The sequence below is a fragment of the Macaca fascicularis genome, chromosome 12, assembly GCF_037993035.2.
Source record: "Macaca fascicularis isolate 582-1 chromosome 12, T2T-MFA8v1.1".
NCBI lineage: Eukaryota > Metazoa > Chordata > Mammalia > Primates > Cercopithecidae > Macaca > Macaca fascicularis.
Genome location: NC_088386.1, coordinates 125308122 through 125327633, shown reverse-complemented (window position 1 = coordinate 125327633; position 19512 = coordinate 125308122). Strand labels below are relative to the sequence as shown.

Sequence of the window (19512 nt, the reverse complement as noted above, 5' to 3'; positions counted from 1 at the left end):
GACTTTGCTTTCAGAGACCATGGGAGCTAGAGAGTCCTAGATGAGTCATCCTGTTTTGCTTGTTTCTCTGCAGGAACACACTGTGAATTGTACAAGGATCCCTGCGCTAACGTCAGCTGTCTGAACGGAGCCACCTGTGACAGTGATGGCCTGAATGGCACGTGCATCTGTGCACCCGGGTTTACAGGCAAGTGATTCCGTGGACTGAGTTTTCAAATTTACCACAAAGTGCCCGAGATTGCAGATGTTAAAAAAACCCAAATCCCATCATGAATAAAATATTGCAAAATATAAACACCATTACAAAATCTAAGGAGGCATGGCCCGGATGAAGATCTATTTTAAAACAACCCATTGTGTGAGCCTCATTAAATGTGGCTTTTCTGAGATGGTCGTTTGGCGTCTAGACTTACAAAGACTGTCATTACTGTGCATTTCCCAGGCTAGGACTATGAAACATGAGAAATGAGCCATTACATGAACACTTGAAAAAGGTGATGGGTTAATGAAAATCAGAAGATGGAAAGAAGGAAGGGGTGTGTCTTCAGTAGATGCTACTTTCAGCTGCCATATTTATTTTCATTGCAAGATATGAAAGTGTCAGGGGAAGTGGGATGGGAGGTGAGATTGGCGGGGGCAGGACTGGCTTCTCCAGAAACATTGGTGGCCACTGAACACCGAGCAGGAGGAGCTACTTCTAGATTGGGGGTTCCAGCCTAACTTGGGGTCCTTCTTCAAAGTCACCCCCTCATGAGCTTTAAGGACTTTGTGAATCTCCAAAAACAGATGTGAAATGTGGTTTGTACGTGTATGTGCTGAGGGTAGTCTCTCAAATGTTCATCAGATTCTTTTGGAGACTTAGAAAACATTTGTTATTGATTAATTTATCTTTCAGGCTTTTAACTTTCTATTCCCCAGGCTTTGGGACACGTAGGCAGAGAAAGTACAGATAAAAGAAACTAAACCACTGGAGAGAAAATGTTCCATCTCCTGCTTTTCTAACAGAACCCAGGGATCTTGAAACGTAGAGAGTAAGACAAAGTCTATGTTTTTAGAGTTTTGCTCAACCAACAAAAGCCTAAGGGTCACTCTGGATTGCAAATTGGAAGAGGATGACATATCAAGTGCCCACAGAAGAAGGTGGGCTCTGAAGCCAAAGAAAAACATACGTTATCATTGGCCGGAGAGCATCTTGCTGTGTTCACCTCTCCCGTGCTAAGCCACTGTGGCCACCTCCCAAGCCCTGGAGAATTTCACAGAGCCTGGGTCCCTAAGCCATCCCAGGGGAGCCTCATTTGTGCTCCTGAGAAGGTGACAAAAGCCAAAGTGTAGGAAAAGCAACTTCTGATTTTCCTTCTATTTATCAGTGTCACAGCCTGTGTTTTCCTTTTGGCTTTTCTTGGGACTGAGAAGTGGGCTCACTCCAAAAATGATTCACAGATGGCTTTGTTTTGCTTATAAACACACGCAGACATTTATACTCACCAGTGGAGGCAAAAATAATATTAGGGAACCATCCTGGGTTTTTTTTCCCAGATATTCTTATCCCATGAGTAATAAAAAGCATAGAAGAAAAATTAGAAAAGATACGACTATGGAAAAAAAATCCCACCACTAAAAACTGCTCTGCTAAGAGATCACTGTTATTAAGATTTTGATACATTCTGATATCCAGAGACTGAAGGTCTATGTGTGTGTAATATATAGCTATAGTGTATATGAGTATATATTTGAATATAAAAGGAGTCATACTGTTCACACTATTTTATAATTTACTTTTCACTTAAAAATATATGTACATCATAAATGTGTTTTTACATCAAGGAATAGCTTCTGTTTTATTTTTACTGGCTGCCCTGTAGTCCATTATATGATATTATGATATTTTAAAAGTTCCATCCACAATTCAACTTTTGGGCAGTTGAGAACTTTTCCCCATTATAAACAATATTACAAGGAATCTTCTTGTATATACAACTTTGTGTATTTATCTTATTATTTTTAGTATAATTTTGCAGAAATAGAACCCCAGAGTCCGGGAGAATACACACATATTTCGATATTACTTGCTAAGAGGAGACAAAAAACAAACATTGAACTGATATTTACTTCAAAAGTGCACAGGGGCATTTATTTCCTTGTCTTGACACAAATATGAAAATTGTCATTCTAATGGTCAAAAACACCATTTTAGTGTTGCTTAAATTTGTAGATCTTAGACTTATAGTAAGGTTGAACACTATGTTTCTGGTTGTGTTTCTTCCTTTATGAACTCTCTATTCATATCCTTTGTCTGATTTTTTACAAGACCATTCCTGCTAATCTTTACTCTTCTTGATTTGAAATAGCCCTTTATTTTAAGTATATAACATTTTATCTGCCATAGGTTACACATACTTTTCCCCCGTCATTTGCCTTTTAAATGTGGACAAAGCATTTTGTTTTCCACATGTTATATTTTAGTTTTACTTAATTACATATTGAGGTCTTGGTTTCTTTTCTTGTTTCGTGCTAGAAAGATTCTATATATCAAGATTTTAGAAATATTCTCCTCCATTATGCTAATCATGTATGAATTAATTTTATGCATTTAAGTCTCTAATGTTTTTGAAATTTACTTCAGTATTTTATGAGAAAATGTCATGTTTTCTCCAGAATATTTAGCAAAACTCCAACTATCTACTCCACATATACTCTTGAATATCTCAAAGACACCCCAAACTCAGATCTTCTTCTCCTTTCCATCTTTAAATATCTGTAGCTCATCAAATGGCATTACCATCACTCCCACTCATTCTGGCCAGAAACTGGGTAACCATTTTGATACCTTCTGATATGGTTAACCTTTGTGTTTCCACCCAAATCTCATCTTGAATTATAATCCCCATAATCCCCACATGTCAAGGGAGAGACCAGGTGGAGGTAATTAGATCGTGGGGACAGTTTCCTTCATGCTGTTCTCATGATAGTGAGTGAGTTCTCATGAGATCTGATGGTTTTATAAGTAGCTGACATTTCCCCTGCTGGCTCACATTCTCTCTCATGCCGCCATGTGAAGAGGTGCCTTCTGCCATGATTGTAAGTTTTCTGAGGCCTCCCCAGCCACGCAGAACTGTGAGTCAATTAAATCTCTTTCCTTTCTAAATTACCCAGTCTTGGGTAGTATCCTTATAGCAGTGTGAGGACAGACTAATATACCTTCCTCCTTTTCCCTCTTACCTCCATCCAACTACCAAGGACTCCTAAAAACTTCTTAGATCTTTTCACTTCTTTGCAGAGTCAGCACCATGCTGCCTTCACCTCCAGCCTGGGCCAGTTCAAGCCCTTCTATCTGGTTGGTCTCTTCACACCTATTCCCCCTGACTCCTAGTCCATTTTTCATACTGTAGAGATCTTATGCATGATCATCTAATCTTATCACTCTTTACCTAAAATCACCTATTGGCATTTTATTGTCCTTAAGAAAAAGATCAAAGTCCTTAACATAATCTTTAAGACCTGAGGGGTCTGGCCCCATCCAGCCTTTCCAGCCTTGTCCTGGGCCCCTCTGCCTGCTGCATACCTGAACATACCATGTCAGGCTCTTCTCAGTAAGGTCCCTTTCCTCCATCTCTTGCCTCTCAGCCCCCCTCTGCTTATCCCTTTACCCTAACCCCACCATACCCATATATACCCCACCAGCAATCCTACCCCTAGGCATTTTTTCATGAGACCCACCCTGATCTCAGGGCGCAGTGGGTCTCACTGAAGTAGGTTTAAACATCACTCTAACTGGTTTTTGAAAACAAGTGGTCTATTCTATTCAGTCCTGGTAGTTTTTCAGCCTACAAAGGACCATAGAATAGTTCCTAAAGTCATTCAGGGGTTGTGCTGTTAATGTATTTAACAGAAAACTGGTCCCAGGAGATGCTCCATGGAAAAAAGTGTTCTGTGGCCAAGTAAATGTGGGACATGATACATCCCACGTGCAGATTCATAAAGGATGTCTGTGTGCTCAAGGTTCTCAGAGGTCTTACAGTAAAGAATCACATTTGCTTTTATCTTTCAAATCTATTTGATCATAAAACCACCTTTTTCCTTAAAGAGAACCTATTGTATCCTGAGAACTAGGTTCCAGGAGAGGCTGATAAAACATTAACTGCTTCCATACAAGGAGTATGGTGCGTCTGCTCTTGAGGTTGAGCTACCTTAGAATCAAATACTCTTTCATAGTATCTGAGGTTTAGCAGAAGTTACACTTGGCCAGCTACTGAGTGTTCAAAAACTCTCTGCCTGACTGAGTGGAGTGAATCGGGCAAATCATTGCTATACAATTAGATAATACAATGTCATATTTACATATTAAAGTGGCTTTCTTAGGCCATCAGATGAAGTCTAGGGTGTGGTATGTGGGGGACTCTGTCCTCTCTTGCTGAATTTAGGCTTCTGGTTGAAAATACGCTTCCTCCAGTCATCTGAACAGAGAGCCTCCCTGCTCTTCAAGCATTTCATTCCTTCTACACAGCTCTCTCCATAAGGCTCACTGTCCTGGCCTAGGTCCTGTCCACCCTTCAGTTACTGTCTTCCTTTGGGACCACTCTTGTCTCTGAAGCTTTGCAATTCTGCCCCCTTGGAATTATCTGGCTGAGGACCAGTGGATGGAAGGAAAGATCCCCTGATGCAACATTAATTCTCCAGGACCTGCTTTATTTTTTACCTGAAACCATAGACTGGACATGAGGTTACTGTACTTCAACAGGGAAGCCAAAGATTCTTCCAAGCCCATTGACATTGTCATTTGAACAGCTGGGACACAAGTGACCCATTCCTTTCTCACCAAAGCAGGAAATTCTTGTGCATTATTAAAGGTGGAATGATGTTACTGTATCTTTCTCTCTGTCTTTTAACTCAACTATTTTTTGATATTTGTCTTTCAGTTCACAGTAGAATATTACAATTTCTAGGTCATTTTTATGGTAAAATACCATCAGTGCTTTAATTTCATTGACATTTTCATTTCAATTTCTTTGATGCTCAGCATCTTTCATGTGGTTGCTTGCTCTTCATATGTCTTTACTTGTGAATTATCTTTTCAAATAATTTGCTCATTTAAAAAATTTTGGTTATTTGTCATACTATTGATTTCAAAGAGTTCTTTATATATGCTGGATACAAGTGCTTTGTCAGGTATACATTTTTCTCATCCATGTATTTTTTTAATGGTATCTTTTGGGGAGTAAAGTTTTCAATTTTGGTAATTGGTCTAATTTATCAATTTTTTTCTTTTATGGTTTGTGCTTTTCTGGTATTGTAAGAAATCTTTGTCTACTTCAATATGGTGAAATTTTATCCAATGTTTTCTTCTCAAATGTTTTTACAATAGGTCTACTTTTAAGTTTAGGTATAGAGTCTGTTTTGAGTTAATTTTTGTGTATGGTGTGACTTAAGGATGGAAAATATTTTTCCCATGTAAACATTCAGTTAGTCCAGCATCTTATTGGTAATACAATCTTCTTCCCATTGGATTTCATTGCCACATTTGTTAGAAAACAATTGATTATATACGGGTCTATTTTTCTCTGGATAGTTTTTCAAAATTTTAGTTTTGAGATTATTGAAGCTTTACCTGCAGTTGCAAGTAGTAAGAGAGAGAGATCCAGTGTAACCTTCACCCAGTTTTCTCCAATGATAACATATTGTAAAACTGCAGTACAATTTCATAACCAGGATACTAGTTATGAAAGGATACTGACGTGGATATAGTCAAGATACAGAGCATTTTCATCACCACAGGAACTCCTCATTTGCCCTTTTATAGCAATACCCTTTTCCCTTGTGCCACAACTGTCTTTAATTCCTGGAAACTACTAGTGTATTTTGCATTCTTGTAATTTTGTAATTTCAAGAATATTGCATAAATGGAATCATATAGTGTGTAGCCTTTTGAGATTGATTTTTTTTTTCCCACTCAGCATGATTCTTTGGAGATGCATCCAGGTTATTTTGGGTCAATAGTTCTCTCTTTTTATTGCTGAGCGGTATTCCAAAGTATGGATGTCCCAGAGTTTGTTTAACCAGTCCCTTGTTGAAAAGAATCTGGATTGTTTTCAGTTTTGAGCTATTATAAAAAAGGTGGTGTAAACTGTCATATATAGGTTTATGTGTGAACATAAATTTTCATTTTTCTGGGACAATTGCCCAGAAATTCAATTGCTGGGTCATATGGTAGTTGCATGCTTAGTTTTATAAAAATAGCCAAAGTGTTTCCAGAGTGGCTTATGCATTTTATATTCCCACCAACAATGTCTGACTGATTCAGTTTCTCTACATCCTTGCCAGCATTTGGTGTTGTCACTATTTTTTATTTGGCCCATTCTGATAGGGGTAAAATGATGGCTCATTGGGGTTTCAGTTTGAATTTCCCTAATGATAAATGATGTCGAGCATCTTTTCATGTGCTTATTTGATATCTGCATATCCTCTGAAGAAATGTTTCTTTCTGTCTTTTATCCATTTTCTAATCCTATCACATCACATCAAGGCTACATTACTGTCAATGAGATTTGTGATCATTGACGTTGATGTTGATCACTTAGCTGCGGTAGTGTTTGTCAAGTTTCGCTGTCATAATGTTACTCTTTCTCCCCTTTTCCATACTTAACTATTTGGGAGGAAGTGACTTCCTTCCAAAGAAAGTGTTGTGTAGTCCACACTTATCAAGAGAGGAGTTATGCTCTCGCTCTTTGAGGGTAAAGTAGCTACATGAATTATTTGCAATTCTTCTGGATGAAAGATTTGTTTATTCTCCCCCATTTGTGTATTTATTTAATCATTTATTTATGGGTTCAGGATATTTATTTTATACTTTAGGTTATAATCCAATACTTTTAAAATTTATTTTGTTGTTTAAAATGTTCCAGCTTTGGCCATTGGGAGTTCTTTCAGTTGGCTCCTGTACCTCTTTGACACATCCCCATTAATGTGGTTAATTTTTTGTTTTGTGGCTAATTTTTTGTTTTGCTTTTTAAAATATATATACCTTCTGGCACTGCAGGATGCTTCAGCCTCATCTTGTGTATTTCCTGCTCCAGTTCTACAGTCATTCATTTCTCTAAGGATCTCTGGTTTTATAATTGGAGAATAGTATTAAAACCAAGATTTGGGTACTAAGCTGTGCTTGTTTCTATTGGGATGTCATTGCTTTTAGGTCCTCTCAGCTGACAAAGCGAGGAAGTACATGTGTATACTAACCCATGGACATGTACTTATCCATAAATATTGCATGATGTAGTCATCTTTGTCTATATTAAGCTAAACATGAATTCACAGTGATGTCTCCAACTCTAGTTTATTACAGCATGAATGGTTCTAGCCTTCTCCCCTTGCTTATTTGTAAACCCTTCACATCAACCACCAAATACTGCCTTTCATCATCCATCATTTATTTACTTAATTGTTCAGTTTCAGTATCCAGGTATAGCAGTATCAGAATTGTTAACTTATAACCTTGTAGGAAATAACCTTATGAACTAGAGTATTGTGTTTATGTACCACTTATTTTGCATTTAGTCTTATTGATGCTACCCATTTCCAAAGTCACTTAGGTCAGCTCCTCCCCGGGCCCCTTAGTGAGGTTGTTCCATACATTCGTAATATAGTTAGAATCTTTTCTCACAGTTTGCATTCTTTCCTGAGATCTTCCAACTAGAGGAGGCTCTTTTATTTACATTTGCTTATGTAAGTATAATTTTTCAAGCATCATTAGCTGAAAAGGCTATCTTTTCTTCTTTTCTTCATTGAATTGCTTTTGAACTTTCATCAAGAATCAGTTGGCCATATTATATAGGTCTATTTTGGGCTCTTCTTTTTCATTGATTGTAATAACAACTGTAGTTTCATAATAACTATTGAAATTGGGCAGAATAATTCCTATCACCTTATTTTTTTCCAAAATTGTTATAACTATTCTAGTTCCTTAGCCTTTTCATATAAATTTTACAATAATCTTGTCTATACCTACAAAAGATTTTGCTAAGGAATTACAATAAACCAGTATATCAATTTGGGGAAGAATCAATAACTTTACTATTTGGAGTCTTCCAATTCATGAACACAGTGTGACTCTCCACTTATTTAGATATTCTTTGATTTCTTTCATCAACATTTTTTCCCTGTAAAGTATCCAAGTATGTACGTATATATGCGTGCGTATGTGTGTGTGTGTGTGTGGTGTATTTTTAGTGATTGTAAATAGAATTGTTCATTGCTAGTATATAGAAATATAATTTACTTTTGTATGTTTAAATTGTATCCAGTGACCTTGCTGAACTTACTAGTTTTAGGAGATTTTTTTTTTGTGGATTTCTTGGGATTTTCTAATAATTATGCCATCAGAAAAGAGTGACAGCTTTATTTCTTCCATTCTGATAGGTATACATTTTATTTTTTGTCTTGTCTCACTAGCCAGAACTTCTACCACTAGGTTCAGTAAGAACAGACATCTTTGCTTTGTTTTCAGCATTAGGGGAAAAGCATTCAGTCTTTCACCATTAATGATAATGTCAGCTGTAGTGTTTTTTAGATGCTCTTTATCAAATTGAGGCAGTTCCTCTCTATTCCTAGTTTGCTGATAACTTTAACCATAAATGGGTATTGAATTTTGTCAAATGCTTTTTCTGTATGGGTTGATATGATCATGTGATTTTTTTCTTCAGCTTGTTAATATACTTGGTTGATTTTCAAATATTGAATTAGTCTTGCATGCCTGGAATATACCACCTGGTCACAGTGTATAATTCATTTTATATAGTACTTTGCTGAATTCTATTTTGTAATATTTTCTAATATTTTGTTTCAGATTTTTTATGTCTATATTCATGAGAAACAAGTATTTGTTTTAAAAAAGAAAAAAAACTATTTTGTGTTTTGTGAGAAACAAGTATTTTCCATGAACATAGACACAAAATAATTTTCTTTCTTTTTTAAAAAAAATTATTATGTATTTGCCTAGTTTTGGTATTGAAGTAAAACTAGCTTCTTGAAATAAGTTGGGAAGTGTTCTTTTGTATTCGATTTTCTGCAACCGATTGTATCAAATTGCTATTCATTCTTCTTTAAATAGTTAATAGAATTTACCAGTGAAAGTATCTGCACCTGAGATTTCTTTTTGGGGAGTTTTAAAGTTATATATTCAATTTTCTTAATAGTTATAAAAGTATTTAAATCATCTATTTTATATTTGATGAGTTGTGATTTTTTCTGAGGAAGTAGTACATTTTTTTAAGTTGTTAAATTTACCTGTGGAGTTGTAATATAGTATTTCTATATTATCCTTTTGACATCTGCAGTCTTTAGTGATATTTTCTGCTGTATTTGTGATGTTGGTAATTTGTGTCTTTCTCTTTTTTCCTTTGTCAATCTTGCTAGAATTTTGTCAATTGTGTTAATCTTTTTAATAAATAGCTTTTTGTTGCATTCATTTTCTCTATTGTTTTTCTGTTTTCAATTTCATTGATTTCTTCTCTTATGTCTATTATTTTCTTCCTTCTTTTTGCTTTGGGCTTAATTTGCTTTTGTTCTTTCTTTTTAGGTTCTTTGAGTGAGATCTTAGAGTATTGATTTAGGCTTTTTCTCACAGCTAATGCATGCATTTTAGTGCTATAAATTTCCCCCTCAGCACTGCTTTGGCTATATCCCACAAAGTTTATGTTGTATTTTCATTTTCAGTCAATTTAATTTTTATTTTTAATGTCCCTTTAGATTTCCTCTTTGATCTATAGATTAATTATAAGCACATTGTTTATTTTTCAAGTGTTTTGAGGTTTTCCTCTTACTTTTTAGCAGAGATATCTAGTTTGCTTTAATTATGGTAAGAGAACACTCTACGATTTCAACTCTCCGAAATTTGTTGAGGTTGTTTCATAGCCCAGAATATGGTTTATATTGGCATATGTTTTGTGGGTACTTGAAAAGATTGTGCATTCTGTTATAGTTGGGTGATTGAGGTGCTTTGGAGGGTGGAAGTCCATGCTCTCCACTTGGCCTTTGGTGGCATGGGTGAGGGGACTTCCAGTTTTTTGTTTTTTGTTTTTTTGTAGTGTTTGGCTGGAGCGGAACAGTTATTATCTATAATTTTTTTGTCTTGCTAGGCTGCCCCTATATTGGTTCTTTGGTTACAGAGAACAGGCTTTTGTGGGAGTTTTGTTTTTTGCATCTTTTGACATTTCCCGGTTGCTGCCTTCTCCAGCACCTAATCTGGAATATATGAGGCCAAAAGAAAACTCAGAGAGCTCACAATTGTGTTGTTCCTTGGGTCCTGAGATTACTAGCCGGTCTGTCTCTTTCTCTCAACTTCTTGGAATTTTCTTGTTTATTTTATGTACAATGTCTAGGGTTTTTACTTGTCCTTGGTGGGAGGGATAGGGAAAATGTATCTGGTTCATCTTTCCAAAACCAGAACTCTCACTCTGGCTGTTTTTAGGAGTTTTCATTACTAAGTTTTAGCAAGTTGATTGTGATGTGCCTGTTTGTTCCACAGTGGACAGGTCTATGCAAACCCACCCCCAAAGTCTGAGGAAGCTAATAATCCTACCTACAAAATGGCACAATTCCTTCACACTAGACCTTCTGATTTCAGTGGTTACTTGGTTTTGCCCTTGCCTCACATTGACTACCCTCTTGGTATCCAGAGTCTCAGAGGTACTTTTTGTTGCCCTGACATAATTTTCCCCTTTGAGGCTAGTGACCTATGCTCAGACAGACCCACATCTGAGCTTGGTTCAGCCTCAAGGCCCAACCATCACTCTCTTTTACTTTTATTTTAGCTATTATAGATAACCATTACCAAGAGGTTTAATATTTCACTTTTTCCTTGTTAGTCTGCATTTTCTTACGCATCCAGTGAACCACCTTCCCCAGAGTTAAATTCCTAAGTTCTATTGGTAACTTTTACCTTTATCAACTGAGTACAGCACACCTGGGCTCCATACCGTAGGTGGTGACCACGTGACCACCGTGGAATCAAAAATTTCTCATTCCCCACCCTTTTGTTCTTTCTGTTTCTGTCCACTTAATTTTACCTATGTCATTTTTTTCCCTTCACTTTGAAACAAACTTTAAATAACCTCTAAACTAATGATACTACTTTTCCATATTAACTAGTATTTTAAATCTTTAACTCTTAAGTTACTGAAAGAAATCTTGAAACTAGTTTTATTTACCAAAGATTACTAAAATCATGTAAAACTAAAAGACATTTGAGTTGGTTTCTATCTTCTTGATAAAATATTTGTCTGAAGCACTTACTTTAAGCCAATTAATTAGAGCTCTTTTATATATTTTGGTAGGGATATATCACATATACATGGCACATTTAAAATATAGACATACAGACACACAGAAGCAGATCTTATAGATTTATAAGATTTTTCTTTTGCCAGTTTTCAGTTTCTGTCCCCTGTTTAGAGGGTTAATCATTTCCAAAGACATGACTCTTAGGTGAAACAAGGTAGGAAATTTACATCTCAAAGACAGGGAACTTAGACTGCCATTGTTATCTGAAAACAAGATTGCCAGGAAAACTGTTTTCTTTTTCACTTAGTTTGTTTCTTATCTAGATTATTGGCTTTAGGGTAGAACCTGTTTTTTGTTTTTGTTTTTTTTTTTTTGAGACAGAGTCTTGCTCTGTCACCTAGGCTGGAGTGCAATGGCACCATCTCTGCTCACTGCAGACTCCGCCTCTCGGGTTCAAGTGATTCTCCTCCCTCAGCCTCCCAAGTAACTGGGATTACAGGTGTGCCACCACGCAGCTAATTTTTTGTAGTTTTAGTAGAGATGTGGTTTTACTATGTTGGCCAGGCTGGTCTCGAACTCCGTACCTCAGGTGATCCACCCGCCTCAACTTCCCAAAGTGCTGGGATTACAGGTGTGAGCCACTGCACCAGGCCCAGGGTGGAGCCCTTTAAAGCATGCAGTTTGTAGGGCTGAACACTTGAGCAGGTACAGCAAAAAGGCAGAATGTTTAGATCCCTCAAAACCAAGGATCCCATTTTACACTGAATCCTGGGTCCCCCAAAAGAGGGAAACACCACAGGACTGGATAGTGCAATGCTTCCATGGTGCACCTCACTGCAAGGACATTCCGCCGAGGCTGATGGGCAACCCAAGGCTGATCAGCCCACTCTGTGATCAGCCCATCCCCCAAAGGGTGTCTTATCCCACAGTACGGCATTTTTCTGTAGCCTTTAGGTACTCAAACCACAGTTTTCTTATGTAAATTCCTAAAGAAATGAGTATCCCCCTGTAGTAATAATCATTTTCTGCCAAGTGCCGTCAACCACCTCTAAGACTGTCTCTCTTACCTGTGACTGCCAGTTATTACACACAGCAAGGGCAAGTCCTCTCATGGTACAAAGTAAACTCTGGGACTCCTAAAAGCCAAACAGGTCAGGTAACACAATACAAAAGGGAGCCGTGTTTTAGACCCAGGAGGAATCTGTCTGCTTATAACTCTTGCGGTTCCATAAAGAAAAATAGAGGTACCTCTCGCGAAGAGGAGTATTTTCTGTCTCCAAGGGATCCTAGACTGTCAGAAGTTCCTTTTTGTAGGTTCCTCATGTGGCATCGAGGGTAGCAAGAGGAGGGAGGGAGAGACAGATGTAAATGGAGAAAACAGAATTCATTTGACTGAGAAGTTTTACAGAGAGAGAATAGAGACCTTAAAACAATAAAGCTGTACTTTTGACAATAGAGCTCTTTAGAAACTCTTTTCTAATTTTAACTCCCCCTCAAGCCGTTTTACTTTGCTTTTGCTGCTAGATGGGCTCCTGTCCTCAATGGCCACAGAAGTGGCCATGTTAGAGCAGTGGCTGCTCGCCATCCTTCCTTACTGCAGTGCGACAGATGGCTCTCACTTAAAAGTCACTCTAAACACACCAGCATTTTGGGGTATCCCTGTACCCACACACAAACATCTAAAAGGTGAGCCACACCACTCCACATAGAAGTGGCTGCCACCTGGGATTACCCACACAGATGCTTCATTCCCTTTGCCCATTTCTTGGTCTCTCAGCTCCTGCAGTCCTCTGCAAACCTGCCCCCAAAGTCTGAGGAAGCTGAGAGGCTAAAGAAAGATCTCGGCTGACATATTCAGTTTATCAGAAAGAAATGTTTCATAGGGACTTATGAAGAGAAGCCTGTCTGTGTCTTGGGTAGTGGGGAAACAAGATAGTGGATCCGCACACCCACACCATTACCCTGTGGACCCAGGGCTTATGATCCACAGAGGAGAGGTAGTTCAGAAGGGATGTGCAGGACAATCGAAGTACAATAACATCAAAGTTGTTTTGACCAAAGGGTAGGATTTATGGTAAGTATCTTTTCTTGTACAAGGAACAGTACATACACTGGAATCCTTACAGATGTTCCTGGAACTGAGGTTAATCAGAAGCCAACATGGTGGATCAGCATCCAAGATGCAGTTGCTTTGACTTCTGCACTGTGATATGTGTGTGTGTGTGATTTTCTTGTGTTTATCCTGCTTGGAGTTTGTTGCACATTTTGAATCTGTGGTTACAGTGTTCATCAAACTTGGAAATGTTTAGCTATTAATTTATTAAATATTATTTTTGGCTTCATATCCTTTCTCTGGGATTCTGAGTACATCTATCTTAGACTGCTTAAAATTGTCCAGTGGGCCAGAGTCTCTGCTTAGTTTTTTTAAAAGTCTTTTTTCTTTCTGAGTTTCAGTTTGTCAAGCTTCTATTGCTCTGTTTTCAACTTTACTAATATTTTTTTCGACAGTGTCTAATTTACTATTTTTTATTTTTATTTTTATTTTTTTTTAAGACGGAGTCTCACTCTGTCACCCAGGCTGGAGTACAGTGGTGTGATCTCGGCTCACTGCAACCTCTGCATCCCTGGTTCAAGATTCTCTTGCCTCAGCCTGCTGAGTAGTTGGGATTACAGGCATGTGCCATCACACCCAGCTAATTTTTGTTTTTTTAGTAGAGATGGGGTTTTGCCATGTTGCCCAGGCTGGTCTCAAACTCCTGACCTCAGGTTATCAGCCTGCCTCGGACTCCCAGAGTGCCAGGATTACAGGTGTGAGCCACTAATCTACTATTAAAATCACTGAGTTCTAAAAACAATTTCAGATATTGTATTTTTCTTATCTAATAGTTCCATTGGGCTTGTTTTTTATTTTCCATGTTTCTGTTCATTGTTTTTTGTATTTTATTTCACATTTTGAACAAATTTGTTGTCTGCTAGCTCTCATGTTATTTCTGAATCTGTGTCTTTTGACTGATTTTCATGCAGTTATGGGTCACATGATTCTACTTTGTTGCATGTCTATTAATTTTTGTTTGAATGATGGTCATTGTGGATTCAGTTGTTGAGTGACTGGATTTTATTGTCTTTTTTTAAAAAAAGTAATGGACTTTTTTTGTGTGTGTCAGGTAAGTAACTTGCTGACCTAATTAATCCTTTCAAGGTTTGTTGTACATTTTGGGGAGGTGAATGTAGAGTAGGCTTACTCTAGGGATAGTTGTGCCCCATTACTAAGATGTGATCTTTTGTGGCTTCACTGAATGTACTGGGTAATCGATGAAATAGTTCCACCCTGGCTGTGCAAATCTGAATATCTCTGAGTCCTCTGTGAGTTTGGGAACCGTTCATCTGTCATTTTGTTTGCCAAGCTTCAAGTTATACACACACATGTCCTCAGCAACAGCCCAAGGGATGCAGCAGATTTCCGGTGCTCATTTTCTGAGTGGTTCTATCTTGTGTTGTGGTCTTTCCTACAAATTACAGCTACCTTGGCCTCCATGCACTCTGATATTTGTCTCCTCAAGCCAGTGAAACCACTGTGTTCTAAATTAATTCCAGGAAGAAAGCCAGAATGATTGTGGTGCTCAGCTGTTTTATTTCCCTTCTTGCAGCAATCACCGTCATGGACTTCCTGTTGTCCAATGTCCTCATAGTTTTTTTTTTGTTTTTTTTTTTCATATATTTCATCTAGTTGTCTAGTTGTTTATGGTGGGAAGGCAAGACAGGTTCCAGTTATTCCATCATGATAAAAAAATTCAAAATAATTTTTAAAACTCACTTTATCTTGAATAAAATCTTAGTGAAGTATATGAAAGAGTTATAGTCAAAGCACTCAGTCAGTGCCTGCCACATAGAAGGCATATATTTAATACTAGATATTATGATTATGGTAATTGTCATCAATATCTTTTCACGGGGACTGTGTTAACCCAAGGATATGCTAACAGTGGTAACTTTGGATGGTTTTGTCTTTTTGCATTTCCTAATTTACCCAAGGAAAGCAAGCAGAATCCATATGCTTGTAAATTTGTGTAAGTACTACCAAATGTGATACCCAGTGTACTTACATTTTGCCTCATAGAAGGTAACACATTGAAAAAAAAATTGACTGGGCACAGTAGCTCATGCCTGTATTCCTAGCACTTTGGGAGGCTGAGGTGGGTAGATCACCTGAGGTCAGGAGTTCAAGATCAGTCTGGGCAACAAGGCAAAACCCCGTCTCTACTAAAAATACAAAAAATTCACTGGGCATGGTGGCACATGCCTGTAATCCCAGCTACTGGGGAGGCTGAGGCAGGAGAATCGTTTGAACCTGGGAGGCAGAACTTTCTGTGAGCCAAGATTGTGCCACTGTACTCAAGCCTGGGTGATAGAGTGAGATTTTGTCTCAAAAAAAAAAAAAAAAAAGAAAAGAAAAAAGAAAAAATAATTATAAAAGACTTAAAGTTCAGACCTTGATTGCTAGCCTTAGTCAAGTAGAAATTTCATTTTGTATTTTCTTAATAGATGTTATTAAGAACAAAAGTGACTTAAGAATAATTGTTTTTTCTAACTCAAATTTAAAAAGAGTAAGTGAGCCAACTGAAAAGTCAATTGGCTCAGGGCAGCAAAAGCTCAAAGATTTATTAGTTAACTATTAGTAAAGAAAGATAATACTGTATACTAAGAACTCTTATAATAAAATAAGTTAAAATGAATATTGATTGAGAATGGAATGTTGTGGTGTTGAAATGCATATACAAACATAATGCTGTTAATATGGGGAAACGCAAATGAAGCCAAACTTATTTTCTATAATTCATAGTGCATCTTCAAACACTTTGCATAAGACCAACAGTAAAAAGCATGATCATCGTAAGGCAGAGAACAACAGTCATCCTTGGGTGTCTTCTGGTTGAAAATTCCCTTGGGGGACTCCATCATTTGAGTCACCTTATATTTCTGTTGCCAGCCAGCATAGAACACAGCAAAGGCCTCAAACTGAGAGCCAGTTGAGGAATAACCGATTCAACTAGATGCATAAGGAGTGTTTGTCTATAAAAGAGGCCATTAGAATAAACCCAAAGGTATCTGAGAACTGTGCATCACTCCAGGGTTCTGCCAGAGCACATATGTTGCAGAAATAGCTGTCAGCGAATTGGGGCCCTGACTGGCATATGATTTATTTCATTAATTTGCATCATGTAACCCCCAGTGTAACTCTAAGAACATTATGGTGATGAAAACCCGAATGAGATAAGTTTGGCCCTAGTTGGATTTTAGATACTGTATTTGATAAATGTCTACAGCAAGAGTTCATCCTATTTTCTTCCCCGCCATCTCCATTCTTACCAAATCTGTCCAATCTAGTGGGTCCCAAGAACAGACAATTCTAGGGACCTTGGGCTTCTCCTGACTATGTTAGAGCCCCTTAGTGATCCAAGATTTAATACATGCATGGGGCTGCCCTGGCTCTTGAATGTGGCATTTGCCTTCTTGGAGAAGCTCTGGACTGGAGCAGGCCTGGATGGACTGAACTGATAGCCCTGAGACTGCATGGAGTTTAGGAAATGAAAAGCATATGTCATTGACATTGGACTTCCTGAAGCAGAGTGAGGCTTTTGAGTTTTGCCAGACCGTAGCAGTGGGGAAATGTGGGCTGTTTCTGTAGCTATTCTTATAAAGGTAACAGAGCGTCTCATTTCAGAATTTGCAGTGTTCAGATTGCCAGCTAAAGAAAGCTATTGTTTAGTAAATATCTCCAATTACATGTATCTTCCTAGATGGTTGGAAAGTAGTACTGACGTATATGCTTGTTAAGGTCTTTGATTTCATCCTTTTAACATTTCTCAGCACGTCCTTGGTTATATGTCTCTTCAACCAGTCTACCATGTGATGCCATTTGTAATAGTTTAATCTATGACTGTTTCTACTAAGAGTGATTGCCCCATTAATGGAAAGACAACCTTTGAAATAGGCAATCAATTTCATGTTTTTTACTATTGATGTAAGTGACTATATTTGTTGCAGGAAACAAATTCATGTATATATTACTGAATTATAATCAACCTAGTAGGACCTAGAAGTTGTAAATATTTTGTTCAACAGATTTTATTTAAAAATAAAATAGTAAGATGCCAGGTATAAAAACAGTGTGAGATAAAACAGGCATGGAATATTTTAGTGTGAGATTCCTCCTCTAAAATGGCCTGAGTGACATACAGTGGTTTTATAATAGTGAGGTAAACCAATAGCAGATAGAAAAGCAATTTAATGCTAATTAAGTGAGCCCAGAAGTAATCACTTGAGTGTATACTGAAACATTGCTTTTGAAAAATGGACAAAAATATCTTTAGTCCATGACCATAGCAATGCTAGGAGTTTTGTTTTCTCATCACTTTCTGCATTTATCTAAGCAAAGGAGGGCTTATTTTGAAAATTTCTTTTTCTCGTTTTCAAACTTTTGAGAGAGGGAGTGCCTCAATTTGAAATATCCTCTTCTCTTCACCTTTGATGAGATGCCTTTGAATTTAAGAAGTGTATGCATTTAGTATTGACTCATAATGATGGCTTTAAAATTACTTGAAGATGGCTTTGTTCTAAGGTGATGTTCGAATCACTGTGACATTGGCTCTGGACCCTGGTTTGTAATTTCTATCAGGTTCTCTGTGAAGCACACAAAGGTGTCCTGAAAAGTTGGGTCTAGCCAGGGTCAGGAGCTGAAGGTCACATTCTTCCTTATGGGAGAATAACTGACAGCTTCCCTTGGGCCACCATTTCTCAGAAAAAAATTAGGTCAGGTTTAGATTAACCCCAGGCTTCACAACTTCTCTTCTTAGGTGGACCTGATGCTCTTCCTGGGCATTTCACGTCCCCCAACTTCAAGCAGAATCACATCCAGGGATTTGGAAAGTGAAGTAATCTCTCCTAATTGACTCAGGCTGGGTGCACAGCTATGTCCTAGAACTTTCCAGACAAGAGTCAAATGTCCAGTCTCACACACTCAAATACTTGGCTACAGAATAATCATAAACTGTGAGTTTTCAGCTTTCTGGAGTTTCAGAAAAATAAATAATAAGATTCAGCTGATGAATTCCAACATAAAATAGACTTCTTTAATAAAATCAAGACCCCAACTTCACTTTTTCTGATCCTGGAAAGATTTATTCAGACATGGGAATCAACCTCACTTAACTAGATAAATGAAACTAGTTAACTAGTTAAGTAGACTAAAGGAAAGATTCTTTTTACCAGTGCTATATATATATATTTTTCCTTTTTAATTTTACTGAAGTAAAAGATCCCGTGTCTGGAATTTTCTGAGAGTTCTGCACTTTGTACAAACAGCAGGTTAGGCTCTATTGCTAAAGGTTATGACCCTTAGCCTGGGATCTTTACTTTTTGGCCAGAAAAAATGGCAGGAACCATGGGTGCAGCGGTTTCACCACTGCTTTTTCTTATCTCCCTAGGTGAAGAGTGTGACATTGACATAAATGAATGTGACAGTAACCCCTGCCACCATGGTGGGAGCTGCCTGGACCAGTCCAATGGTTACACCTGCCACTGCCCGCATGGTTGGGTGGGAGCAAACTGTGAGATCCGTAAGTATTTCTGCAGTTCAGCCACTGTTATTTAACATTTATAGCTGTTACTTAAGCATTTTCCTTCATCAAAAAGATCCCGACTGTGACCAGAAAGCCCCCGAGTCACTGGCCGATGAGGCAGTGAGTCCCAGAGGGACAACCGGAGCTACACTTGTCCCATTTTGGTGCTCAATACCCAGTTTAGCATGTTTGCCCCCTGCATTCTGCTGCCCCCACTCCTTCCTGAGTCCGAAGCCAGCCTTTCCCCAGGATGAGAATTTTCAGATGTCATCCAGAGTTCACTGCTACTCATGCAGCCAAAAATGTGCTGAACAGAAAAGCATTAGAATCATATCAAAAAATAGAGTCTTTGTGTTGAAAATTAAAACACACACACACACACACACACACACACACACACACACAGAATGTAAATTCCCTTTTTATTTATGTGTTCAAGTGTCTTCAGATGTATTAAGTTCCATCTATTGCCTGGAGAAAAGTTCAGTGAAGACAAGCTTAAAAGAAAAGCTGAAAACATTTTGGGCTGCTTAAAGCTGAATGATCTTTTAGGGTGAACAAATAGAAGTTTGATAAATGTCTTAATCAAGATTTTACACCTTAAAACAATGTATCTACTAGG

At 37.8% G+C, this 19512-nt stretch overlaps 1 protein-coding gene across 2 annotated transcripts in view; it reads left to right on the top strand.

Annotated features, from left to right (window-relative positions):
* Window positions 1-19512, top strand: part of DNER (delta/notch like EGF repeat containing) — a 367845-nt gene that overhangs the window by 317849 nt on the left and 30484 nt on the right. For both annotated transcript variants that reach the window (XM_065526197.1, XM_045367826.2), the window contains 2 exons: window positions 74-187; window positions 18756-18887. In XM_065526197.1, coding sequence (XP_065382269.1) covers window positions 74-187; window positions 18756-18887 — 246 coding nt within the window. The remainder of the gene's footprint in view (window positions 1-73; window positions 188-18755; window positions 18888-19512) is intronic.